The sequence below is a fragment of the Rhinolophus hipposideros genome, assembly GCF_964194185.1.
Source record: "Rhinolophus hipposideros genome assembly, chromosome: 7".
Classification (NCBI taxonomy): domain Eukaryota; kingdom Metazoa; phylum Chordata; class Mammalia; order Chiroptera; family Rhinolophidae; genus Rhinolophus; species Rhinolophus hipposideros.
Genome location: NC_138053.1, coordinates 6,291,078 through 6,315,348, shown reverse-complemented (window position 1 = coordinate 6,315,348; position 24,271 = coordinate 6,291,078). Strand labels below are relative to the sequence as shown.

General features: G+C 42.2%; 1 protein-coding gene across 1 annotated transcript in view; it reads left to right on the top strand.

The window, feature by feature from the left end:
- GTF2I (general transcription factor IIi) overlaps positions 1–13,813 on the top strand; it is a gene marked incomplete at its 5' end in the record, with an annotated part of 97,381 nt that extends 83,568 nt beyond the window's left edge. The window contains 12 exon segments of the mRNA XM_081054138.1: positions 4,250–4,351; positions 4,947–5,012; positions 5,317–5,500; positions 7,007–7,065; positions 7,450–7,530; positions 8,376–8,459; positions 8,818–9,001; positions 10,200–10,228; positions 11,556–11,597; positions 12,380–12,421; positions 12,883–12,957; positions 13,641–13,813. Coding sequence (XP_080910264.1) covers positions 4,250–4,351; positions 4,947–5,012; positions 5,317–5,500; positions 7,007–7,065; positions 7,450–7,530; positions 8,376–8,459; positions 8,818–9,001; positions 10,200–10,228; positions 11,556–11,597; positions 12,380–12,421; positions 12,883–12,941 — 932 coding nt within the window. The 3' untranslated portion in view covers positions 12,942–12,957; positions 13,641–13,813.
- Positions 13,814–24,271: the final 10,458 nt, after the last annotated feature.

The following is a 24,271-nucleotide window of genomic DNA, read 5'->3' as shown; positions in this document are numbered from 1 at the left end:
AGGATAACTTCATTAGGATTGTGCTTTGTTGTCACATAACCTCAAGTTTTGTATTAAGAGTTTTCATGTTGACACTAAGTGGAAGCTTAGTCCATCCCCATTTAGTTTTCTTGTATACCCAACAGAACCTATTCTCTCACAGAGAGACATCAAAAATCCTTGGACAATTTATGGCTGTCATGCGCCTATTTAATCATTTCTGTTAAAAATTGCCAAGAATTTAATTAAAAATGTACTCAATCCTTTACTTTCTTCCTTTTGAAGAAGATCTCTCTAGTGCACAAGTTTCCCATCCTTTCCTGAAGGACTTCATAAGTAAAAAGTAAGATACTTGTGGTGTTACTTTTAGTAGAAAGACACAGATGCTGAGGAACCAGAGAAACATGGGCCTGAAACCGTAGATTTCAGCAACACGGTTGTAAGCTTCACAGGGAAGGTTACATTTAACTTGGGTTTTGCTGCAAGAGTAGACTATCTCTAGGCAGAGACATGGGGATGCTGCCCCTGAGAGAGCGTAGTGTGAGCCATGGTGCTGATTCAATACAGTAATACGATTTGAGTGATGACAAGTAATCTCATGTTCTCGGGAGCGTAGTTTTGTCTCTTGTTCCGATTGTACTTGTTATCTCAGGAACCTTGTAAGATATCGGTGTCCAGAAGAAGTCCTGGAACCAGCTGATTCTAGGGTCATAGCAGTTGTACTCTTGAAATGATTGATCCGTGCTATCTTCATTTGATAGATTGATGAGTAAAGCCATGGTCCCCAAACTTCATTAGAGTTGCGAGATTAGAGATCACAAAGAAGAGAGAGTAAGTTCAGAAGGAAAGGTGGGCGGTGAGGTGGCAAGCACTCATGAAGTTGAATAACACATGCTTAGGTTAAGAGGTAAAAAAGGTATTTTACAATATAACAGTATATTCTGGGATAGGAGTAGGGTTGGCATAAGAAAACAGTAGGTACCTCAAAAAAAGGAGAGACTCCTGTGTCAGAGAAACCTGGGAGAGCTACAAACTGTCTTGTTTTAAAACATTCTGGACATTTAGAAAGGCTTAAGACATTCTATACACAGAGGACAACATCTAGAAAAAGTCATTATAACTTCTAAATTTTTTCCCTCCTTTTTGTCTAGTACAAAGTTACATTGTGTATACGATGTCCTGATCGCAGATAAATTGATCTGTGGATGTTAAATATTAAAATCGGGTAAAAAAGGACACAACCAGTTAATACACATCATTTTTTTTTTTTTTTTTTTTTTTTTTTTTTTGAGCCCACTGGCCCATGTGGGAATCGAACCAGCAGCCTTCGGAGTTAGGAGCACAGAGCTCTAACCGCCTGAGCCACCGGGCCGGCCCCAAATACACATCATTTTTATAGACTCTGTATACTATAGAGTATTAGAAACAGCATGTTTCTCAAAAATATATTAATGCATAATTGTCAGTTGGCACACTAGAGATATCCTTCTGGAAGTTATTACTCTTGTAGTTTTAAACTTTTTATCCATTGAACTTGTTAAAGTGAAGTTTACTAAGTATTATAAGTAAACTCCTATTTATCAATTAGGTGTTAGGAAACTAGAAAAATGAAGAGTTAATGTCATGCGTTAAAACAGGCCTATAGAAGTAAGGTTGCCAAGTATAAATTTAGGATTGCATTCTGTTGCAACCAGCAGTGATTTTACAAATAGGAGATGCCAGTTTTTCTCACATAAAAAACACTCTGAAGTTAGGTTACCTTCATTCAGTAGCTCAAAAATTATGAGACTGGCTTCTGTGTTTCATCTAGGCCCTTCCTCATGGGTACAAGATGGCCAGTTGAGCTTCAGGCATCACGTCTGCATTCACGGCAAGACATGGTAGAGGAGATGCAGCATCAGCCCTGCCTGGACCCATTGTTAGGAAAAGCGGGATGCCTTTCTAGAATCCCCTAGCAGATTTTTGGTGAAGAAAGAAAATATTTTTAAGTAAAATGATACACAGTTTCTGAGGCTAGTGTGTTTAGATTTAAATTTTGGCACCACCAGTTAGGCAAATCACTAAAATCTCTGTTTCAGTTAGTTCATCTGTAAAATGGCAACAAGAATAGTAGTTAACTCATGCTGTTTTTAAATTGAGATATAAATCACGTAATAAAATCACAATTGAGTAGTTTTTAGTATATTCATAAGGTTGTGCAGCCATCCTCAGTACTATCTAATTCCAGAAGGTTTTTACCACCTAAGGAGAAGAAAAACCGATACTCACCCGCAGTGGCTCCCCATCTCCAAACACTAACCTACTCTTCTGTCTCCATGGATGTGCCTATTCTGGACATTTCATATGCGTGTAATCATAATACATGGTTCTTTGTGACGGGCTTCTTTCATTTAGCATATTATTTTCCAGGTTCATCTCTGTTGTACCAGGCACCAGTACTCTGATTCCTTCCCCTCTCCCACTTTTTAAATATTGCGGTTAAATATATGGAATATAGCTGTGTCTGTTCTTTTTATGGTTGGCTTCTTTTGCTCAGCATAATGTTTTTAAATTTATACTTGTTGTCTATTGCAGTATTTCTTTTTTGTTGCAGAATGTTACTCCATCGGATGGATTCCCCACATTTTGTTTATACATTTGTCAGTGGACATTTGGGTTTATTTCCAGTCTTTGTCTAATAAAAATGCTGTGAATATTTGTGTATCAAATGTGTCATATGCTTTCCTTCTTTTGAGTAGATGTCTAGGAGTGGAGTTGCTGGGTTTTCATCTTTCTAAGAAACTGCTCAACAGTTTATTAATGTGGTTGTATTATTTTACACTCCTGCCAGGAATGGATGGGAATTCTAGTTGCTACTCATCTTCCCAGTAGTTGGTTGGTATTGTCATTCTTTTTAATTTAGCTATTCTACTCGTGTATAGTGCTCTTTTAAATATAAACAAGAAGGCCAGTTTATTGATTTAGAACATGAACTAGAAATTTCAGTAAAATCAACTCTGTCAGTTAATCACAGGTTTCCTCCAGTCTTGTCCTGTTGTTACCAAGAGGTTGCTTTAAGAGCCTGGAGTTTAAGCAGAGATGTTAGTTGGATGACCTTAGTAGCTTGTTACAGAACTCTGATTAATGGAATGTACTCATTTCCTCTGGATTATTGTATGTGCAGGTAAACCAGGTTGCTAGGGCCAGGTAGGCCAGAAACACTTTGCTTTCATCACTATACTGACTCAGGAAGCTGTGGTTTTTGTTCCGGAGTTCTGAGAGGCTTAAAGACTCGAATGTTGAATCTTGATTTTTTTTTTTAGGGACTGACAGATAAATTTCATCTGCATTCCCCATTCTTATGAGACACCTCTAATACTCTTACGGATTCTGAGGCCATATCCAGGCTAAGACGGAAGATAGGAGTGACCGTATGTGTGCTGTGGGTTTGCCATCCATCACTTAGATCTAGGAAATGATCCAGGAAAATTTTGTCTGCAGTATGTCGGGGAGATAGTGTAGTGGTGAAGGCTGAGGAGCCAGACTTTGAAGGTTGGTACCCCAGTCCACCCCTGACCAGCCGTGCAATCGACTGTAAGTTACATAGCCCCCATGACTCAGTTTCTCCATCGGTAAAGTGGAAATGGTAACAATGCCTGGGAACTAATTTAGTTAATATACATAATATGTTTGGATGTTACTTTGGCTTTTTAAAAAATTGTTGTCTTCCTTCAGATTAAGATAAGTTTATTCTTTAAGCATTAGATGACCCTCTATAAAGAAGAGTTAGGGCCTGGTGTTTACAAGGATAACTGAAACTAACACTCACTTTCATTTAATGGAAAACAACTGATTGTTACCTGTAGCATGGTTTCTAAGTTGTACTAAGAATTCAAAGAAACGGCATGTCAGAGTCAGCTAGATAATCCAAAGGAAAGCTTCATAGTGGAGATAATTGTACCTAAAGTTGTGCTTATGTTCAAGGGTTGAAAGGGAAACATATAAGCCAACATAGGTAACCGAAAGTTACATGGCTCCCGGAGGGCACCATGAAACCTTAAGTAAATTGAAAGTACCTGGGATGAGCTAGAAAGCTCATTGTTTGGGGGGAGAATGCCTGATTGTAGAGAGGGAAGTAGAGAAGTGAATGGAGGTCTGTGGAACTAGCTGCAGTGCCTGTTTTCATTGCAGGGTGCTGTTTGAACTTAACTTTGTTTTCCAGCACATGCTCGGCTTCAATACGAATCATTAAATATGTGGTTGATTATATTGTTCTTTAATTCTTCTTCAGGCCCTAATAACAACAACCCTCAGACCTCAGCTGTGCGAACCCCTACCCAGACCAATGGTTCTAATGTTCCTTTTAAGCCTCGAGGGAGAGAGTTTTCCTTTGGTAAATATGCATTTTATTTTTCTTGATTTCATCTTTTTAAATAAAAAGAATAAAAATGCTTTACTAAGTGAATTGCTTTTTATTTTGTAAGTCAATATGTATTAGCAATTAAAGGCACAGACTGTAACGTCAGACTGCTTGAGTTCCAGTCTGGTGCCAACACTGTAATTTTGTGATGTTGGGCGAGCTGCTTAACCTTTCTGGGCCCGTTTCCTCGGGTGTAAATGGGGACCACATTACTTCCTGCTTCATAGTATTATTATGAGGATTATAAATATTAAATCATTTAAAGGGTAGGACTATACCTGGCACATAGTAGGTACTATAATTGTCTTTTGGGAGATTTTTGGGCCTTATTTATTTATTTGCTTTAGCGTATGTCATTTATTTGTAACCAACGTATTAGTAATATAATAAAAACAATTAATATGTGTCAAGATAGAGTAGTTGTCAAGACATGACTGTTAAAAACGTATGTATTTTCTTACTTTGTACTTCCTAAAGATATACATTAAAATAAGATGAAAAATTCTGATCATAGATGTATATTGATAAATATTACTAGCAGCTTAACTACCTTGTTTTTTTAATGCAGAGGCTTGGAATGCCAAAATCACAGATCTAAAACAGAAAGTTGAAAATCTTTTCAATGAAAAATGTGGTAAGTTTATTTTGAAACATTTTAAAAATATAAGTTACTGTTTTTTTAGATAAAATGTGAGCAGAGTAAAAATGTCCACATTTAAATTCAACTATCATTGGAAGTAAATGGGTTTTGTAGGCATGAATTTCATCATTCCTTCCACTTTTCTGAGCACCAAGAGATTTAAGAAGTTTTAAAATTAATGTGATTTTTTTAAAAGAATGTAATTTTAGTAGCCTCGAAATACAACTTAAAATGCATTTATGAAAAAGGTTTAGTTTTTTAAAAGTTGTAAATGTGAGAAATGTGTGTATTTTTGTAGGTGAAGCTCTCGGCCTTAAACAAGCTGTGAAAGTGCCATTTGCATTATTCGAGTCTTTTCCAGAAGACTTTTATGTGGAAGGCTTACCTGAAGGTGTGCCATTCCGACGACCATCTACTTTTGGCATTCCAAGGCTGGAGAAGATACTCAGAAACAAAGCCAAAATTAAGTTCATTATTAAAAAGTAAGGAAATTAGATGAAATGCGGTTGGCCATGAGTTAGTAACTGTTTGACGCTGGGAAACGGGTTCATGGATTCACTTTTGGGACAGGGCCAAATTAGCCCCTGTGTCAAAAACGCTCTTTAAGCTGTACTTTTGTATACGTTTAAAATTTTCCATAATTGATTAAAAGAGGAAAGGAGGGCTCTAGCTTGCCAGAGGGATAACAACTTGATGTTGGTAAACCTACCCACAGTTGTATTTTTAATGGTTGATGGTCCTGGAATCTAAGCAATGGTTTGGTTTTATAAAACCCTTTTATTTCTCCAACTTAACACAATATTTTAAATTTCTTTCCTATTTGCTTGGAAATCTATGGATTAAGCCAACACAATTAAAATAAATAGGAATAGTTAGAATTAGAAAATACATATTAATACTCAAGAATTATTTGAAATTGGGAGAAGGTCCAAGATGGCGGATTAGAAAAAGAATGAAAAGTCAAGCCACACTGTCATGCAAGGTCTCAGCACAGAAGAACTCTCTCCACATAAGAACACAGGAGATGGTGAGGCCAAAAAGAAACACCCACAGAGCCATAGGTAGGGGAGTCATACCACCATATTCTCGCTGGCAGCTGGGTCGGAGACACAGGAAGCAGGAGCCACACAATCTGCAACCTTCCATCCACTTCTCTGCCAACCAACCAACCAACCTCACTTGCTAACTGCAATTCGTGCTTGCTAGCTCAGTCACCATCTAATTGCTAGCCCCCATTTTCTGCTCGCGTAGCCACCGTAGTTATATTAGTGGCCAGTGGTTCACTGGCTACAGCTGACGGCCAACTAGCCACAGCCAACTGCCATCCAATCACAGTTGATGGCCATTTACTACCTGAGCCAGCAACTTTCCATGTGAGGCCGAGAGCCTGGAAACTGCACTCCTGGCTCTGTCCCCACACTCACATACAAAAAAGAATTATTTAAGATTAATTTTAGGGTTTTTTTTATTAACACTTGCATCACCCAGAGATGCTGTCAATTCATCAAAGATGACATTGCCAAGCATAGTGGCCACCTTTTGTGCTTTTGTCCAGGTGTGGCCTCTGCTTCCCCTTCCTAATTGAGAAACAAAGATTCTCTTGCTCAAGAACTGAGTCTTTCCAGGATATCTTGAAACCATGGGAAGAAGGAACTATTTAAATTAGATAAGGCTTGGGTGGATGTTGTAATCACAATTATAATTAGTCTTTTTGTATGTGTTCCTTTAGATAAACCTTGCTTTTCTTTCTTTTTTTTGTTCTTCCATTACTAAGAATCTAATGTATACTTAGAATTACTGATCTTTGAAATCTTTTACTTGTTTAATTTTTAATCTTTTACTATTTAAATTTCTCTCCTGCCTCTTGGAGACCTTTGAATTAAGCCAACACAATTGAAATCGGTGGGAATAGTTAGAATTAGAAAATACATATCTATGCTCTGAAGCAATTGGAAATTAACACACGTTTTCTCTTTTCTTGTTTTTAGACCTGAGATGTTTGAGACAGCAATTAAGGAGAGCACCTCCTCCTCTAAGAGCCCTCCAAGTAAGTGTTTTTGCTACAGAAGACATGCTGTTAGACATTTATTTTGCAGCAGTGGTTTAAAAATTGTTTAAAGACCAGCTGTTGAGATAAAAATAGGAAAGCTCATTCAAAATTGGGGTTGTGACTAGTTTATGATTTTTAGTTCTTTAATCATTGAGAATCTCTGTATCTGATGCTATTCTAAGCGTCAGAAGGAAGAAAAAAGAAATAAGTCTTTCAGGAAGCTTAATGTTGGGGAATGACAAAACATTCCATGGAAAGGAACAAACCTGGAATAAAAGTTGGGTTAAAATACTATGTTGTGCAGTCTGAATTATAAGCACATTATTAGAGAAGATTTAATTATATTTTGTATCTGTGGTAATCTTAAGTTTCTATTTTAAGGGAAAATAAATTCATCGCCCAATGTTAATACTACTGCATCAGGTGTGGAAGATCTTAACATCATTCAGGTCACAATTCCAGGTAAGATTTCTCTGCCTGAATCATAGCTGGTGGGGTGCTTTCCTCTTCAGTTTTTCACTTTAATGATTCGACTACTGAGATTGGCTCTGTTCATGCAGGGATACTCTCCTTCCCACCCCCTGCAGAGATTGTCAACCCAATACATCACCTTGTCAATTGATTTCTAAATAGCTCTAGGCAGGTACTAGACTTGGCTTGAGCTAAAACCCGTTGACCACCCAGATGCCTGGTGTTGTTTTAAAAATCTGTATAAAACAGCAGGTAAAGAAAGCTCTTTATAACAAGAATAAAGTTGTAGCATTTTTAATTTTTTAATTTTTTTTATTGGGGAACAGTGTGTTTCTCCAGGGCCCATCAGCTCCAAGTCTTTGTCCTTCAATCTAGTTGTGGAGGGCGCAGCTCAGCGCCAAGTCCAGTCGCCGTTTTCAATCTTAGTTGCAGGGGGCGCAGCCCACCATCCCACGCGGGAAGTGAACCGACAACCTTGTTGTTAAGAGAGCTCGTGCTGTAAGCCACTGAGCCATCCAGCGACCCTCCAGCAGCTCAGCGGCAGCTCGTTGTCTTCAGTCTAGTTGTGGAGGGCGCAGCTCACTGGTGCATGTGGGAATCGAACCGGCAACCCTGTTGTTCAGAGCTCGCGCTTTAACCGACTGAGCCATCTGGCCGCCCCCTGTAGCATTTTCAATTTAATATTATTGTTAAATCGGGTTAAATCATTTCAGTCTTGATTAGTTTAAAATACTTAACATATTCCAAAAACAAAGTGAGTTACATAGAGCACCTAAAAATTTACTTGGAATTAAAGTTATATTATTAAGTCATGAGTTTTCTCTTAACTTTTCTAGATGATGATAATGAGAGACTGTCAAAAGTTGAAAAAGCTAGACAGCTAAGAGAGCAAGTCAATGACCTCTTCAGTCGAAAATTTGGTAAGTTTTTCAGTTGCATAGGGCAGCCTGAAATAAGCAAGAAAATTTTGTTTCAATGAAACAAAATTATGCTCAGATAGTTATAATCTTCCTATTATATATAAAAGGAAATAAAGTGATAAGTGTTTTGGTTTTCCTAAAGTTCTTTAGTAAGAAAACATTAAATGTGGTAGACTATTGATAATGGTCAGTATCAAAGTAAATAAAATTAAGGTTTATATATAAGATTGTTTCAAGTATACAAAGATGTTAGTTAGCAGTGGGGGCAGTCTTAAAATAAATGTTGGTCATGTGCTTTTTAAACATTCCTTAAGTTGATGGGTTAATCTATGCATTCATGCTGTGTGTCTCATTGTAGGTGAAGCTATTGGTATGGGTTTCCCTGTGAAAGTTCCCTACAGAAAAATCACGATTAACCCTGGCTGTGTGGTGGTTGATGGCATGCCTCCTGGAGTGTCATTCAAAGCACCTAGTTACCTGGAAATCAGCTCCATGAGAAGGATTTTAGATTCTGCTGAGTTCATTAAATTCACAGTCATTAGGTAAGTGAAAGGTCTCTGCTTGGTTATAAGAATGAATCTGCAGATCGTGACACTAAGTCACCTTCCAAAATGTAGTCACATGTAGTAATAGAATCAAGTTTACCATGTAATGAAACGAACAATTAAAATACTTTAGTTATTGTACTATTAGAGTCTCTCCTCCCCGGGCCGACTCTTTTAATTCTCTGGTTTTTAAGGTAAGGTGTTAGCAAACCATGGCCTGTAGACCAGATCCAGCCGGTCTCCTGTTTTCATAAAGTCTATTCAGACAGTCATCTGTTTGTTTACACCTGATCCATGGCTGCTTTCATGTTACAGTGGTAAACTTTAGATTCACGGTGACAGAGACACTAGCCTCGAATATTTACTATCTGGTCCTTTACAGAAAGGTTTTTGTCTTTGGCATCTCAGGGATTTGATCCCAAGTCAGCCAAGTCACATCTGTTTCCTTGTCCGTACAATGACATTGTAATTGTTCCCTTTGAGAACATCAGCTCTTTATCCACAGAGTAGGAATGATGATGATCCCTACCCTCTAGCAGCATTATGAATGTAAGAATTACATTATTAGTATGTGCTTATCACAGTATGTGTTCATCCAACACGCCTTCTTTTCCATCCACCTAAGCAGAAGTCCCAAGGTGTCTTCACTCTTCTCTTCCACCTCACAAAAACTTGACTATCTGAATCTCCCTGGCCAGTTCATTGTCAAGTTCCCGCCCTCTAGTATACATCCCTTAGGACTGGCATTCAGAAATAGCTAGCGCATTACCCTTCCAAGGCCTTTTCTCGTCCACTCCCATCTTCTCTTAATACCCTTTCCCTAAAAATCCCATATTTTTGCCCCACTTAACCAATGTTCATTTTCCGTGCCATTCTCCCGGGGTCTGGGAAAAAAGTCTTCTTCCATTAGATCATTTCACCAAAATTATTCTATTTCCCTTTCTTTGTTCTTATTTTTTTGTTTTCCTCACCATCTTTAATGTAACATTTTCTAGCAGTGTTCCATATTAGTTAATTCATTTATCTATGTATCTATCGCTCGATTAAAAAATATAAGATTAAAAAAGTAGTAGATAGCATTTCTCATTTTCGCACATAAGTGACATAGGTTAAATATTAGTTGTAGAAACTGAATATACCTGTAAATTCTTGTAGAGTAAAAATAAACTGTTACATAATTTATTTCTTTCTTTAGACCATTTCCAGGCCTTGTGATTAATAACCGTGAGTATTTCATGAAGTCTTTGGATTTTTGTTTTTCCCCCAGAATGTGAGAGGGGGTGGGTGTGTGCTCACGCACTGAGCTCAGTGTAAAATTTCACTCCACGTACAGCAATGACCTTGCAAAGCTAGCATTAGTTTAGCTCTTAGTGTTAAAGCACAGTGCACTTTGTAGGTGTAAAATTGGGCAAGTTGCTTAACTTTTTAAAATATGTTTATTCATCATAAAACGGTAATGATATTAGTACCCACATGGGAGTTTTAGAGCATTTTAAATGACTCATATGTCAAGCATCTAAAGGGTTAGCAAGCTCCTGCCCATGTTTGTAAATAAAGTTTTATTAAAACACTGCCAGGCCAGTTTGCTCATGGCAGAGGTAAGAAGTTGCCACAGAGCGTTTGTAACTTGCAGAGCCTAAAATATTTACTAACTGGCTCCTTATGAAAAAGTTTGTCTACCCATAACCTAGAACAATGCCTGTCCTCCTAGTACGTCCTCAGTGAATACAATCTATAATTGTCATTATTACTGTTACTACTTTTACTATTGTTATGTAATTGCTGTGCTAGAATAAGTAACTTCTATTATTAAACATAATGTCTGGTAGACACTGGGCTCAAATGTTGTTGCATGAACAAATATAAGTGTTCTTCCAGTTCCCTGATGTTCATATCATTTTAAATAGTGCTTTTAGCAAAACACACTTGTGTAGTATGTTTATGTTCTTTTAATTTTTTATTAAAATTTTTAATGAGAATGATCCTTTTCTAATACCGTTGGTATTTCAGTCTTTTTTCCCAATTGGTATTATTCTAGCTCTTTGAAATTCATCTATATTGAGTATTCAGTTCTTTAGTTTTTCATTGAGAAGGTGTAAGTCTCTTCCGTTTCATGTTCAGGGGTTTTCAGGGGCCACTAAGCAGCAGAGCCTTGTGAGTTGTTCCCTTCACCCCCACCCCAACTGAGTTATGTGCTGTCATCACACCTGTTCCCTGTCATTATGTACTGCTTCACACTTGACCCTGTTCTCTGGCATTCACTTTTCAGGGTCATGGATTGTATTTTAAACTTTTCTGGCCCCTTAGAAAATGTTCAGTTTTGTTCTCATCCCTGTGCAATAGTCTGTAATAGAATTTTGTGGTAATTGCTATGGATTAGTTATTTTGAGGGAACATGCCAGAACTTGAAATGTTTGTTCTCTTCTTGTCAAAAGGAAAAGAGTGCCTGTTATGGTAAAATTGGAGCACCAAAATAGAGAATGTATATAAAAATGCTTTCCAGATGCCACAGCATGTCGTTAAATTGTTAAATGAATTGTTTTATTTTCAGAGTTGGTTGATCAGAATGAGTCAGAAGGCCCAGTGATCCAAGGTAAATTAAGCAGGGTAAAACATAGAAATATTCCTACTTTTTCAGTAAAATAGATCAGACAAAATTGTTTGGCAGCACATGCTTACCTTTGCCTCACTTTTAGGAGTCAGTTCCACAGACCATACACGTGTGCACACACCCTTAGGCTTTCTTTGACTAAAGCCTGTGTAAGCTCAGTCCATAGGTCCTGACTGACATCTGTGGGCCACATGCTATTTGATCCACTGTACCAGGTCAGGTAAAGGTCAGGAACCCTAAGACCAATGAGTAGAGTGCAGTTTTTTGAGTGAGATGGTTGTCTTTTTAACTTGACTCTGTATGCCACTTGTGTCTAATGGTAGTTGAAAGCCAAATTGTGTTGGGTGGAAATGCGTGTGTTGTGGTTTTAAAAATTCCTGAGGACCAAGTGATCAGGCCTACTACTATGATTCTTTGAAAGTAATGAAAGACTTTTATTAAAAGGGAACTCACAAAAGAAAGGGGGGAGGACACAAAGCAGGAACTTCTTCCTTTCATGTTAGAGCTGTGCTAATTTATATTGTTATTTAATTATACTTTGGTTGTGTAAGCTCATTTAACACAATTCAGAAAAGTAGAAATTTGAAAAGTCTAGTTGAGTAATTGTGTGTTTAATCTCAAGAATCTGTGTGTATTGTTTCATCCTAAACTTGTGGTTTGTGTACACTGACTGGAGAGCTTTCTCTCCTTCCTCTGGACTCTAAATAATTGAAAGCCACTTTTGAAACAATAATTACAGTAAATCTTCATGTGTTTCTCTTCAGAATCAGCTGAGCCAAACCAGTTGGAGGTTCCCACAACAGAAGGTAAAAAGGGTCATCAAAAACTGGAGTTCCTTAAGACTTTTATTAGGACAAAGGATTAGCTGTGTTTTTACAGCTTTTAAACTAGAACTGTGGGTGTTTTGTTCTTTTGTTTCTGGGTGAATTGGATTTGTAGTCTATGTCCAGAAACATGTTCAGAGATGACTCCTGGGTTCTTTTGCTCCATTTTCCCCTCTAGTGATTCTTAATGAATCCTGAAACAGTGGAATGACTGCTATAGAACCTAGATAGCGCTGATCCTTTACAGACATAATAAGATGTTTGTTACTTTGAAAACATAAGTAGTAACATTTAGAACTTACTGTTAGAGAAACATTATTGTCTCCGTCGGTATTATTCCTATTAAATCATGTTTGTAGATAGTTTGGCATGAGTGGATTTATAATTGAGCAGGTTTGCATTAATAGTGGAATGAAACTGTTCTCTTTTGTTTTTCTTGTTAGAAGTCAAGGAGGCTGATGGAAACTCCCAGATCAAGCAGGAACCAGACCCCACGTGGTAGACCTCTTCCTCCCAGGGTAACTCAGCCTCTGTGTCCCGGGTGCCATGTAGCGTCCAGCACACCCACAAGCTAATGTGTTTTCCCTGCTTCGGCCATAAATGCCCCACCTTCAGGGCATGTACGCTCCAATTGTAAGCCATCACCACATGGCTTGAGCTAGAAGATTCAAGCAGAGGTTTTCCCTTGGATCGGTATATGTCAGTCAAAAGTGTAAATGTACTTTTGCCTTAAAAGGAAATGATTTACCCAGTCTCACAGTGGGGTTCACTGCGTCACTGTCCCTACGCTGACTCCCCCTGATCATAGCGACAGTGTTTGCAGAGTCTGGTTGAGCTGCGCAGTCGCTGTGCGTCTTGCATACTTAAGTTACAAGCCTGGGCCTGTTGTTCCAGACTTCTTAAACTTGGCCAGGTCAGTAAGTAACAGGAGGGGCAGCTCCAGAACGGGAGTCAGCAGGACTCGGTTCTCGTGTCTGCTGAACCTCAGTAAGCCTGAGCTGCTGCATGTTTAGCTGGTGGTTAATAGGACACAGCGTGACAGGACCCATCTGTACCTGATGCCGCATTTTTTATAGACTTTTTTTGTCATGGAATTTGCCATGGGTTGAAGGGCTAACTAAGTTGTGATATGTGTGAGTGTTCAGTTCCTATCATCAGATTAACCTGTTTTCTTGCTTGTTTGTTTTCTCTCCTCTTTTAGCTTAAAGTGTCAGTGGGTGAGAAGAGCTTTTCGGACCTGTTACTGCCCCAAGCCGTGTAATATACTTGTATAACAGAAATACCTTCTATACAAACCTTTTTTTCTACTTTTAGATAGAAATGTCTACTTTTTCAGCAGTTCTGTGAATTGAATTAAAGAGCAGAGTGACTGTAGATTTGGAATGGCTGGTTTACTTTGGAATGTATTATAAGGATTTTACAGCAATGCTGGAAAAATGACAGGGAAAATGACAGGGATGAATCGCACCAGATTTTTTTTTACGGATTCAGCAGAGCCTTCAGCTATGGTGTTTATTTTCCAATCAAGTGAAGATATCTCCTACTGAACATCTCAGCTTCTGCAGTGAAGAAAACACCTGTGATAGTTTAGTTCTTTAGTTTTTCTATCTGAAAAATCATTTCAATGATCCTTTTGTTCACGGCTCTCCTTAATGACTGAGTGAACAGTTAGTATCTGTATATTTGACTAAACCTTTTCCTAAGCTATCTATCATGGTTCATACGTTTTTTTATCCTAATTAAAAAACAACCATCTGGATTACCTAGTAGCCAATAAGAGGTCAGAATCTCTGCGTGTGGCTTATAGGTGGGATACCTTATAGGAGACCCTCTTCCACATTTACTTGTCATCCAAATAAAATGCATGGTGTGCCAGAAGTTTAAGATCAGGTATGAGTGTTTGGGCAAGCGAAATGACACTAAAGCCTCACTATCATGTAACCTATTGTGGTGTGGATTTCTTTGGAACACTGTTCCAGCTTGGATCAATCTCAAGGGGTTTTCATTGCCTTCATTATTTTATAATTCTACTTGTAACATTGAGGCTCCAGTGTGGGGAGTGAGGGGTCATAAACCATTCTGCACCCACTGCTGTTCTGCGCCATTTCTAGGAGAATCTGACATGTGTTGAGATTTCACAGACAATAAGAGTTGTAAAATCCCAGCTATATGAAAAGCTAGAGTATGTGATGGCATAGAGTGTTCATTAGCTTTATCACAATATTCACAATGGAGAATTATATTACATGGTAGCAGAAATAGGCATTTTTATGTGTTGCTTATATTTTACCTCAAATTAAAATGTAGATATAGGGTAATAAATAAAATCCATCCATGCCTTTCACACACTAATTTATTTCTTTCTAAGGTGTTTTCATGATTATATCGGGAAACTCGTGGGTGGTTCGGTGGTAGGTGGAATGCAAAATGAGGGTTAGTTGGCACTGTTGGTGCAGGTCCTCGTGAGGACGCCACGATGCTTCTGAGACCACTGCCCTTAAACGTGGGGGCTGAGGCTGGAGCCCCGACCTTTCATCTGTAACATGCCAGCTGTATGCAGCTGAGGTACGATTTTGAGGTCAGAATCCCTCCCCAGACAGAGCACATACATTAGCTCCTCCCACATAAACAAATCACACCGACTCCAGTTACTTTCTGTTCTCAGCATAGCCCTCTGCCTCTCCTGTGCCCTACAAATCTGTCCTCAGGAAAACTAACTTGTTATTAATCTACCAACAGACATTAGGAGGAGACGGCTCCTACAGTAGAATCTCACGGTCCCATTAAAGTGTTCTCAGAAAACGTGCAAAACCACGCTGTCCTCACCCACATGTACGTCCCATCATGGAGAATCGTGCCCCTGCGAAGGCTACTTATAAAGGGAGTTAAGCTCCTATGTATAAGTCTCTTTTTAACAAAAATTTTGTGGTACCACAGACTTACCAAGGAGGTTTGTTGTCCTATCCAGTATTGGTATATGCAGTATAAAAATTATATATGTATGTATGCACATTTTTTGTTTTTATACGTACTGTTAGAAAGCATTTTTTAAAAAATGTTCTCCCCTCTGCCAGGTAGACCGGAGTTTGCACTCTGGACAAGCCCCCCAGTCAGTACTACCTACAGCCTCATGCTAGCTTCTGAAAGGTTTAAGGAATGCTCTCCTGCCCCATTCCGTCTCATCGAAACAAAACAGGCTCAGCTTCTTCAAGAAATGTTGAACCTCAGGCAGTGGATGCTGTGCCTCTGGCTTGTCTTCCACTGGAAGCGTGAGGCGGGGGAATGAACCGTTCTGCTGACTCACTGTCTCCTGAATCAACATGTCTCAGTCTCTGCCTCCTACAGTCGGGTGCCTCTCAGGAAAGCTTCCCTTAGAACAGCATTGATTTCTGGCAAGGTGACTGCCTTACCAAATTGCCTTTTTATCTGCAATGGCAAAATTAGCCCTGGTTTCAGGCCCTGGGCTTGTTTAAAGATGGATGGCAGTGCCACCCTGGCCTGCTAACGCAGAGCCCAGGAAGTCTGTAAGATGAACCCTCCAGCTGCCTGTATTAATGAAAAGGCTAGTGCATCCATAAATGAGACAATTGATAAATAGCCTGACTCCGTTGGCAGTGGGTATGAAACTCATCCACCAAGATGAGATCAGTAAGAACCAGACAAAATCAAGAATTTTCAGTGTGCTTAGTGTTTCTGAAACAAGATCCTGAATCCATAATAGTTCAAGGATAACCATTATTTTGCCAGGAAATGTAGTAGAATGACTGGGAACATAGACTTGATGACAAAATCCAAGCTTCTAGACAGCTAGCTGTTCTCTTGAGTAAATTTCCATCTGACCATAAAACCAAAGCAATGTGTATGTGGTACAAATTAAATCCAGTCAGTGGAGTTGGGCTAAATGCCAATACCCCCCCATCCCAAGCTCTGGACCTGCAGCAGCGGAAAGCAAAGCTTTGTTTATGGAGTGGCCTCTGCCTTTATGTAGGGGCACTGAGAGGCTGGGAGCTGGGAGCCAGTCCGCCCACCTAGACTTGAATTCTACTCCGTGCACACAAGCTTACCCTTCTCAGCAGTTAGCCTATTATAAGAGACCTTTATTTTCAGGGGTCTAAAACACCCATGATACGTGAAGTGAGATGAGGTGTACTACCACTGCTGGCCAAGGTTGCTTTGGGACTTCAGAGATCAAGTCAGGTCAGAATCAAGCAGTTGCCCCGGTCTTTCTTACTCGGAGACGGGGCCAGGACTTGAGGCCGAGTCTGCAGCCCGCAGCCCTCCCACAATGCTGTGACGTGCAGCAGGTGGCCAGTTCCCTTTGGAAGTAGGTTGGTTATTCTGCACATACTTCCTGCCTCCGTTTCTGCTTTCTTTCACCCCCGAGACCAAAAGCTCTATCGGAGGAAGATTGAGGAACGGGCCTTTCCTCTGAACACCCTAGCCCTGGTCTAAAATTCAAGGGACTTGCTTGGCTTCCCCACTAGTGGGCATCTCTGCTGTACTGCCCAGTACTCATCTTCCTCCGTGGGAGCCCAGTTTCTGCACTGGTATGTGTTTGGAAGGTATGTTCTCCCAGGGATGCCTCGGTTTCCTTGTGGTGGGGGAGAAAAAGGAGGCAGGGTTTTAGGAATTCAGATGACCTGTAGCCCACTTTAGTTAGCAGCTCTCCCTGTGAGTGGTGTGAGGAGTACAGACGGGGCTCCCATCCTGTTTAGACCCCCAAAAGAGTTGCTTTCCCCAGGCTGCGCAGTTAGGATTCTGTCTTACTCCAATATGTGATAAGAGGTCAGCAGCTTTCTGTATTTCGCCTCACGGCTACCAACCTTGGCTCAAAGAACAGACAAAACAAATTTCAGCTGGTTGTAGAAATTGTGGGTCCCTAGGTACCTGGTGGCCTGTTGACAAAAAACTGAACCTAGCCTACCTAGCCCGGCTGGTTCAGAGGCTCTGTCTCACTCCTGGAACTGCGTGTGTTTCGCTCACAGTTTTCCCAGTTTCCCTGTTCTGGTCAGCAGTGGTGTGTGTGTCGCCTTACCTCTCCCTCCTGATCTGCCTCACCCCCAACCACATACCTTGTGGTTTTATTTTGAGGAAGTGTCAAGCAAGCTATGATACAATACCTATTTGTAAAGGTGTTTCCTGCCGGATTTCCTCAGAAGCAAGAGTAGATGGTTGACAGGCATTTTGTAACATTAACTTCATGCGTGGTCTCAGGGTTGCCCATTGAAAGTCTGCAGTGTCAAGTTCCATAAAGCAGTGATGACCCTTAGTAAAGAGCATGCGCTTGGCGGCGTCTGAGGACCTGGTGAGGGTTGTTCCCGCTCATTTCAGTAAAACATTGGGGGTAGACTCACCCAGAGGCAGCAAACAGACGAAGGCCACCTCCTAGGCTATGAGAAGATGGAGATAAATCCTGAAAGGGTCTATTGAATTCATGCCTTGCAGTTTTGTCTAAAATTGTCCTTCCCGTAAGAGGACCACCAGTCTAGATTCTCTAGGAAAAATCCTTGATGAAAGACGGTGAATACAGGTTTCCACAAGGCAAGGATGGAGCAGGCAGCCCATGGTGTGTGGCCATAAAGCCATGGCAAGTGTTGACTTTCTGGTTTTCAGGAGACGAGCTGCAGCCCCACAAGTAGCATCATCTTGGCCTTGGTGCTTGATGCAAGCTGGCATGAGCAGCCACTTCACACCATTGTAAACCACCTGGCCGCAGGGGACCCACCCCTCAGTCCTTTGTTCCCTTGGAATTGGCCGAGGTGCTGGGCCCTTGGCAAGGCCCAGCCTGACTTCATGCTTCCAGCTGACTTTCCTGCACTCTGTCTCTGGGCTGGAAAGCAGCAGAAATGGCCGCCCAGCCCTGGTGACTGGATCCCAAGACATGATTTTTTCATTACTGGAAAGAGTTTCAAGTTCAAACATCATCACGAAACTCCCTGTGGTCACAGCTGGCTGCTGGATTTAGCCTTGATGTTTGGATGTGGGGCTTCAGATAACTTGCACCGCACGACACATCTGGGCCCACTCCACGACACATCTGGGCCCACTCGGCAAGGAGGTGGGTCTGCAGGGGGCGGGCACAGGCGTGGCGCTGGGGGCCCCTGGCTTTGGAGTGGGCCTGGCTCACAGAACCCCCAGGCATTAGGTTATTTGCCAAGGGCCATGTTGGTGTTGAGCTCTGCCAGACGCTGCAGGGCAGTGGGACACATAGCCCTGCCCCCAGTACTCCCAGGCTCTGTCCGTGGCCTTGCTGTCTGCAGCCCAGCCTGGTCTGGACAAACCTCCATCCTTCCCCACGGGCCCTGCCTTCAGCTCCATCCCTGGGCAGAGCAAAGGCTGAGCTCTCCCAGCTCTAGACCAGAGTTGCACCCCACACTCCCACCAACCGCCCCACTGACAGTCCCCACAGAGAACACAAGCCTGCCCCGTGGTCTGAGCCTTGCACAGGTGGTCCCAGCAACCTGGAGTGTCTGCTCTTAGGGAACACAATCACCCAAGGAATAGATAGATGCATTTAGTGCCATTTTACAGATGGAAAACAGGCTTAAACTTGAATTAACTTGCCAAGGGACACACAACGAGAAATGGGAGTCAGAGTTACCAGTAAGTCCCTCAGTCAGGCCACCGGACCACAGCCAGCATGTCTTCCCGTGTCCCTAGGCCAAGGAGGAAGGAATTGCCAGGGAGTGTGGTTCCCAGAGCGTGTGGCTCAGGTATGTTCTCAGCCTGTCTCCCAAGTGCAGGCACCTGGCTCCCTTCTGATGAGGCCTCAAGGTCCGTCACTGATCCTGCCCGAGCCCATTCATGGTCTGATTTTGCTGAGAAAGGAAGACTCGGGGTCCCTTGGGAAACAGATGGTGAGTGGCCTGCATTTCTGCAGAGACACCTGCTTGTGAGACCCTCAGCCCTGCATAGCCAGCATCTCACCAAGTGGCCCCTCTGCCTACCAGTCACCAGGCAAGAACTGGTCCTGTGGTATGGCCGGGGAGGCTTTGTCACAGCCTGGAATGGGGATCCAGGCTGCTCTTGGCTGCTCTCGCTTGAGAAGGGGCAGGAGGACTTGAAGTGCTTAGACAGGAAAGAACCGTACCATAGCGAGGGCTGGGAAGCCCTAGATTCCCTCTCCCGACAGAAGGTCCCAGAAGCCACTGCCTGGGTGCTGGTGGCAAACCCCTCTCCATACAGCCTATCTCCATGGCCCAGCCTTGGGGATTTCCTTGTTGAGGAACTGGCCAGCCCAGCCCATCTGGGGAAGGACCAGGCTGGCCAGTTCCTCAACTGGAGAGAAGCTGAGATTCTTGAGGCTAGTCTCGGAATTCCGGCCTCGCCTCCAGTCCAGCCTGATATGACCATCTCCCTCTTGGGGCGTTCATGCAGGCTGGCTCCTCATGAACCCCCAGTCACCCTTCATTCACATATTGTTCAAAAACAAGGTAGAGAAGCCCAGTGCTTAAGACCATGGGCCTGGGATCCAGACTGCCTGGGTTCAAGTCCCAGCTCCTGCCTTACCAGTGTGGCAATCTATGTACCTCTCTGTGCCTCAGTTTTCCCATCTATAAAGTGGGGACAGCCTGACAGCCTCATTGTGAGGATAAGATGTGATCATAGATATAAAGCGCTCCTGATGCAGGGTAAGTCCTTGGCTAGCACTCCATGGGAAGTGGGGGGATTCTGGAGGCTCGGTGTCATCATAGCAGCTGATGTGTAAATAGATACTTATAATAACCAAAATTTTATAAGGATTAGTTAAATTGTACATTTTCTTGCAATTTTCTTTTGAAAGTTTTACAACTTTAAAAAGTTTGCATTTTGTGCCCCCAATCTTATATTGATTCATTACCTCCTTCCTTCATTTATGTTTATTCCTTTTCTTTTAATCATTTGGTCACTCACTTGTTTCATCCATGCATTGAAGTAAATCCTATCTTCCTGACAAGGCTGTGAGCCTGCTCCCAGAGGTAAAACATGAGTTTTTATTACTTCATGCTTTGGACACCTCTCTGCCGGATGCCATGTGGAGGGCAAGGCAGCCCATGGGGAGGCCACAGGAGGGAAGTGGAAAGATAGCAGCTGATGGCTGGGGCCACTGTGGCTGGTGTCCACAGGACAGGGCAGCCAGGCCAGGCGGTTATGCAAGACTGGAAAGAGCACTGGGGGGAAAGGGAGGAAGTGCTGAGGGCCACGGTCCTGGCACCCAGAAGGAGGTCTTGCGTGCAGCAAGCCCCACCGGCGACTTCCTCTGCCTTTCCCCTCACCATGCCCATGAGCAATGCTGGGAGTCTGGTGTCCGTGCCAGACCTCGAGGCAGCAGCGTGTGGGACAGGGAAGGCCAGAGACCAGCTGTGTCCACCAGGGAGGGGCCATCCATAGACAGCCGCTCAACAGTGAGCCCAGTGCTGTGCTGCCAGGGGCCACCCTCCCAACATGAAGCTGAGTGAGGACAGGACCCATCATATGACCCCACTCAATCCATTCTTTGTCTTCAACTTTGTATTGAAGTAAAACAGAGCCACAGAACAGATCTGTCTACTAATCTGGGCCTGGAGCGAGGTTAATTTTCAAAAGTGAGCACTCTTGTGGAACTAGCATCCTTATCAAAAGAAGGCCCATCCCCTGCCACCTGCAGCTCCCCTGCAGTCACTACTGGCCTCCCCCCGCCGCCCCAGGTCACCCTGGTTCCAACACCATAGACTGACTTGGGAAGTTTTGAGCTTGGTATGAATGTTCTGCAGAAGGTGTGCTTTGCACCTGCCTTCTCCCCACCACATTGTGTCTGGAAGGTTTCTCTTTGTGTGTAGCAGTCCCTTTTCATTGCTGAATAGTGTATCTTCTGTGTGGGAAGAACCTAAATATGTAAATAGAAATGACCAGAGAAAGGACTTGCAAGGCTGGTCACACCCAGTGATGAGACAAGTAAAGAGTTAACAGGAGCGGGCTTGTGAGCTCACAGGATGGGACAGGCAAAGAGTTAATAGGAATGAGCTTGTGGGCTAACAGGAACAAGCTAAACATTCACCACTGGGCTCTGACTCCCCTGGCCAGCACACCACAGCAAGCTGACAAGCAGCCATCCTAGGTGGGAACAGAACTGTTCCCAATTGCAACAGCAAATCCCTGCAAGCTGGCATCCATCATAGATGGGACCAGGACAGTTCCCAGGAGAAGACAGTTGTAGCAGCAGCCCCCCTGCAAGCTGACAAGCACCCTACATCCTTGGAAAAAGATGAAACCCCAGCACTGCTTCTCACCAGTGCAGCTGTCCCTATCTGGCTCCGTTCTGGCTAAACTCCCTTTGCCGGTGACTTTCTAAATCTTCAGCAGCTGTCTCTATCAGACTGTGCCCTGGCAAAACTTCTGCCAAAACTCTCTCTCTCTTCAACTTTCAATAAATCTTTTCTTACTCTTGTAGCAGCAGCTCTTTTTATCAGACTGAACTGGCAAAACTCAACAGAGTTCTCTCTCCCCCTTTTGACCTTCTTTCTTTTTTATTTTTATTTTTTGAAGTTTGACTAAGTTTTTTAAAAAATTACTATTAAAATTTATTGGGGCTGACAATAGTTAGTAAAATTACATAGGTTTCAAGTGTACAATTCTGTATTACATCATCTATAAATCCCATTGTGTGTTCACCACCCAGAGTCAGTTCTCCTTCCATCACCATATATTTGACCCCGTTTACCCTCATCCACCATCCCCACCTTTCTTACCCTCTGGTAAGCACTAAACTATTGTCTGTGTCTATGAGTTTTTGTTTCTTTATTTGATTGTCTAGTTCCTTTGTTGCTTTCAGTTTTATATCCTACATATCAGTGAAATCACATGGTTCTTGACTTTTCCTTTCTGATTTATTTTGCTTAGCATAATAATCTCAAAATCTATCCATTTTGTAGCAAATGGTCCTATTTCATCTTTTCTTACTGCCGAATAATATTCCATTGTGTATATATACCACAATTTCTTTATCCATTCACCTATCGAAGGACATTTTGGTTGTTTCCATGTCTTGGCCACCGTAAACAAAGCTACAATGAACACTGGAGCACACGTGTCTTTATGGATAAATGTTTTCAGATTTTTTGGGTAGATACCCAGGAGAGGGATTGCTGGGTCATATGGTAATTCTATTCGTAATTTTTTGAGGAACCTCCACACTGCCTTTCATAGCGGCTGCACCAGTCTGCATTCCCACCAACAGTGTATGAGGGTTCCTTTTTCTGCACAGCCTCTCCAATACTTGTTACTATTTGTCTTGTTGATGATAGCCATTCTGACTGGGGTGAGGCGATATCTCATTGTGGTTTTTATTTGCATTTCTTTGATGATTGGTGATGTTGAGCATTTTTCCATATGTCTATTTGCCATTTGTATGTCCTCTTTAGAGAAATGTCTCTTCAGGTCCTCTGCCCATTTTTTAACTGGATTGTTTGGGTTTTTTGTTTATTTGTTTTCAAAGTAAGCTATTCCAGCAACTATTTTTTTTAACTTTTTATTTCTTTTAAGTGTGTTTTTCCAGGACCCATCAGCTCCACATCAAGCAGTTGTTCCAATCTAGCTGGGGAGGGCGCAGCTCACATTGGCCCATGTGGGGATCGAACCAGCAACCCTGGTGTTAAGAGCCTGGGCTCTAACCAACTGAGCTAACTGGCCGCCCCACTTTTTGTTTTTGAGTTGTATGATTTCCTCATATATTTTGGATATTAGCCCCTTATCGGAGGCACTGTTTGCAAAAATCTTCTCCCATTCAGTTGGTTGCCTCTTTAGTTTGTCGATGGTTTCTTTTGCTGTGCAGAAGCTTTTTAGTTTGATATAGTCCCATTCGTTTATTTTAGCTTTTACTTCCTTTGCCTTTGGAGTCAAATTTATAAAATGCTCTTTGAACCCAAGGTCTGTAAGTTTAGTACCTATGTTTTCTTCTATGCAGTTTACTGTGTCAGGTCTTATGTTTAGGCCGTTGATCTATTTTGAGTTAATTTTGGCACATGGTGAAGATAGCAGTCATTTCATTCTTTTGCACGTGGCTTTCCAATTCTCCCAGCACCGTTTATTAAAGTGGCTGTCTTTTCTCCATTGTATGTTTTTGGTTCCTTTGCTGAAAATTACCTGCCCATATTTCTGTGGCTTTATTTCTGGGTTTTCAGTTCTTTTCCTCTTTTTACTTTCAATAAATCTTTTCTTAGTCTTGTAGAGTCTCGTAAATTCATTTACATTCTGCGAATGACCAAGGGTTAATTCTATGCCCAGGGCTGATGACCTGCAGGTGGGGTGGGAGGGGCAGCAGTGACTGAAGGGGCGCTGCCAAGCAAATCATTCTGAACCAGATGCCAACCCTTGCCCCCATAGTTCAGGGGGACCCATGGCTCTGAGTGCCTTTGCCATGTCTCTCCATCTTGCAATCTGCCCATCTGAACTACAAACTGGCCCCGCCCACCGGAGCCTGCAGCCTGACTGCCTGGGTCTGGGACACCTGCTGTGTGACCTATGACCAGCTCTATAACCTCTGAGCCTCCCAGGCCTGCATCTGCCTGGCCCTAGGGCTCCAGGCTTTAGTGAGAGAGGCCCAGCCTCTGTTCCAGCATGCTGCTCCCCTCTGCAACTGTCCCTCCCAAATTCCCTTCTGGACAGAGTGATCCCATTCTGTAAATAGTGATCCCATTTCACTCCGAAGGAAACTGAGTCAGCTCTGATTCATTCTTTGATCAAGATTTGATCTGGTCAGAAAGTCTGTCCCCGCTGCCGCTGGCTCTCAGGCAGGCGGGCACACCGCGGAAGTGCACCTAACGCTTGCACGCGCTGCATGGGGCCTTCTTTCCTTCACTCAGTGAACCCTGCACT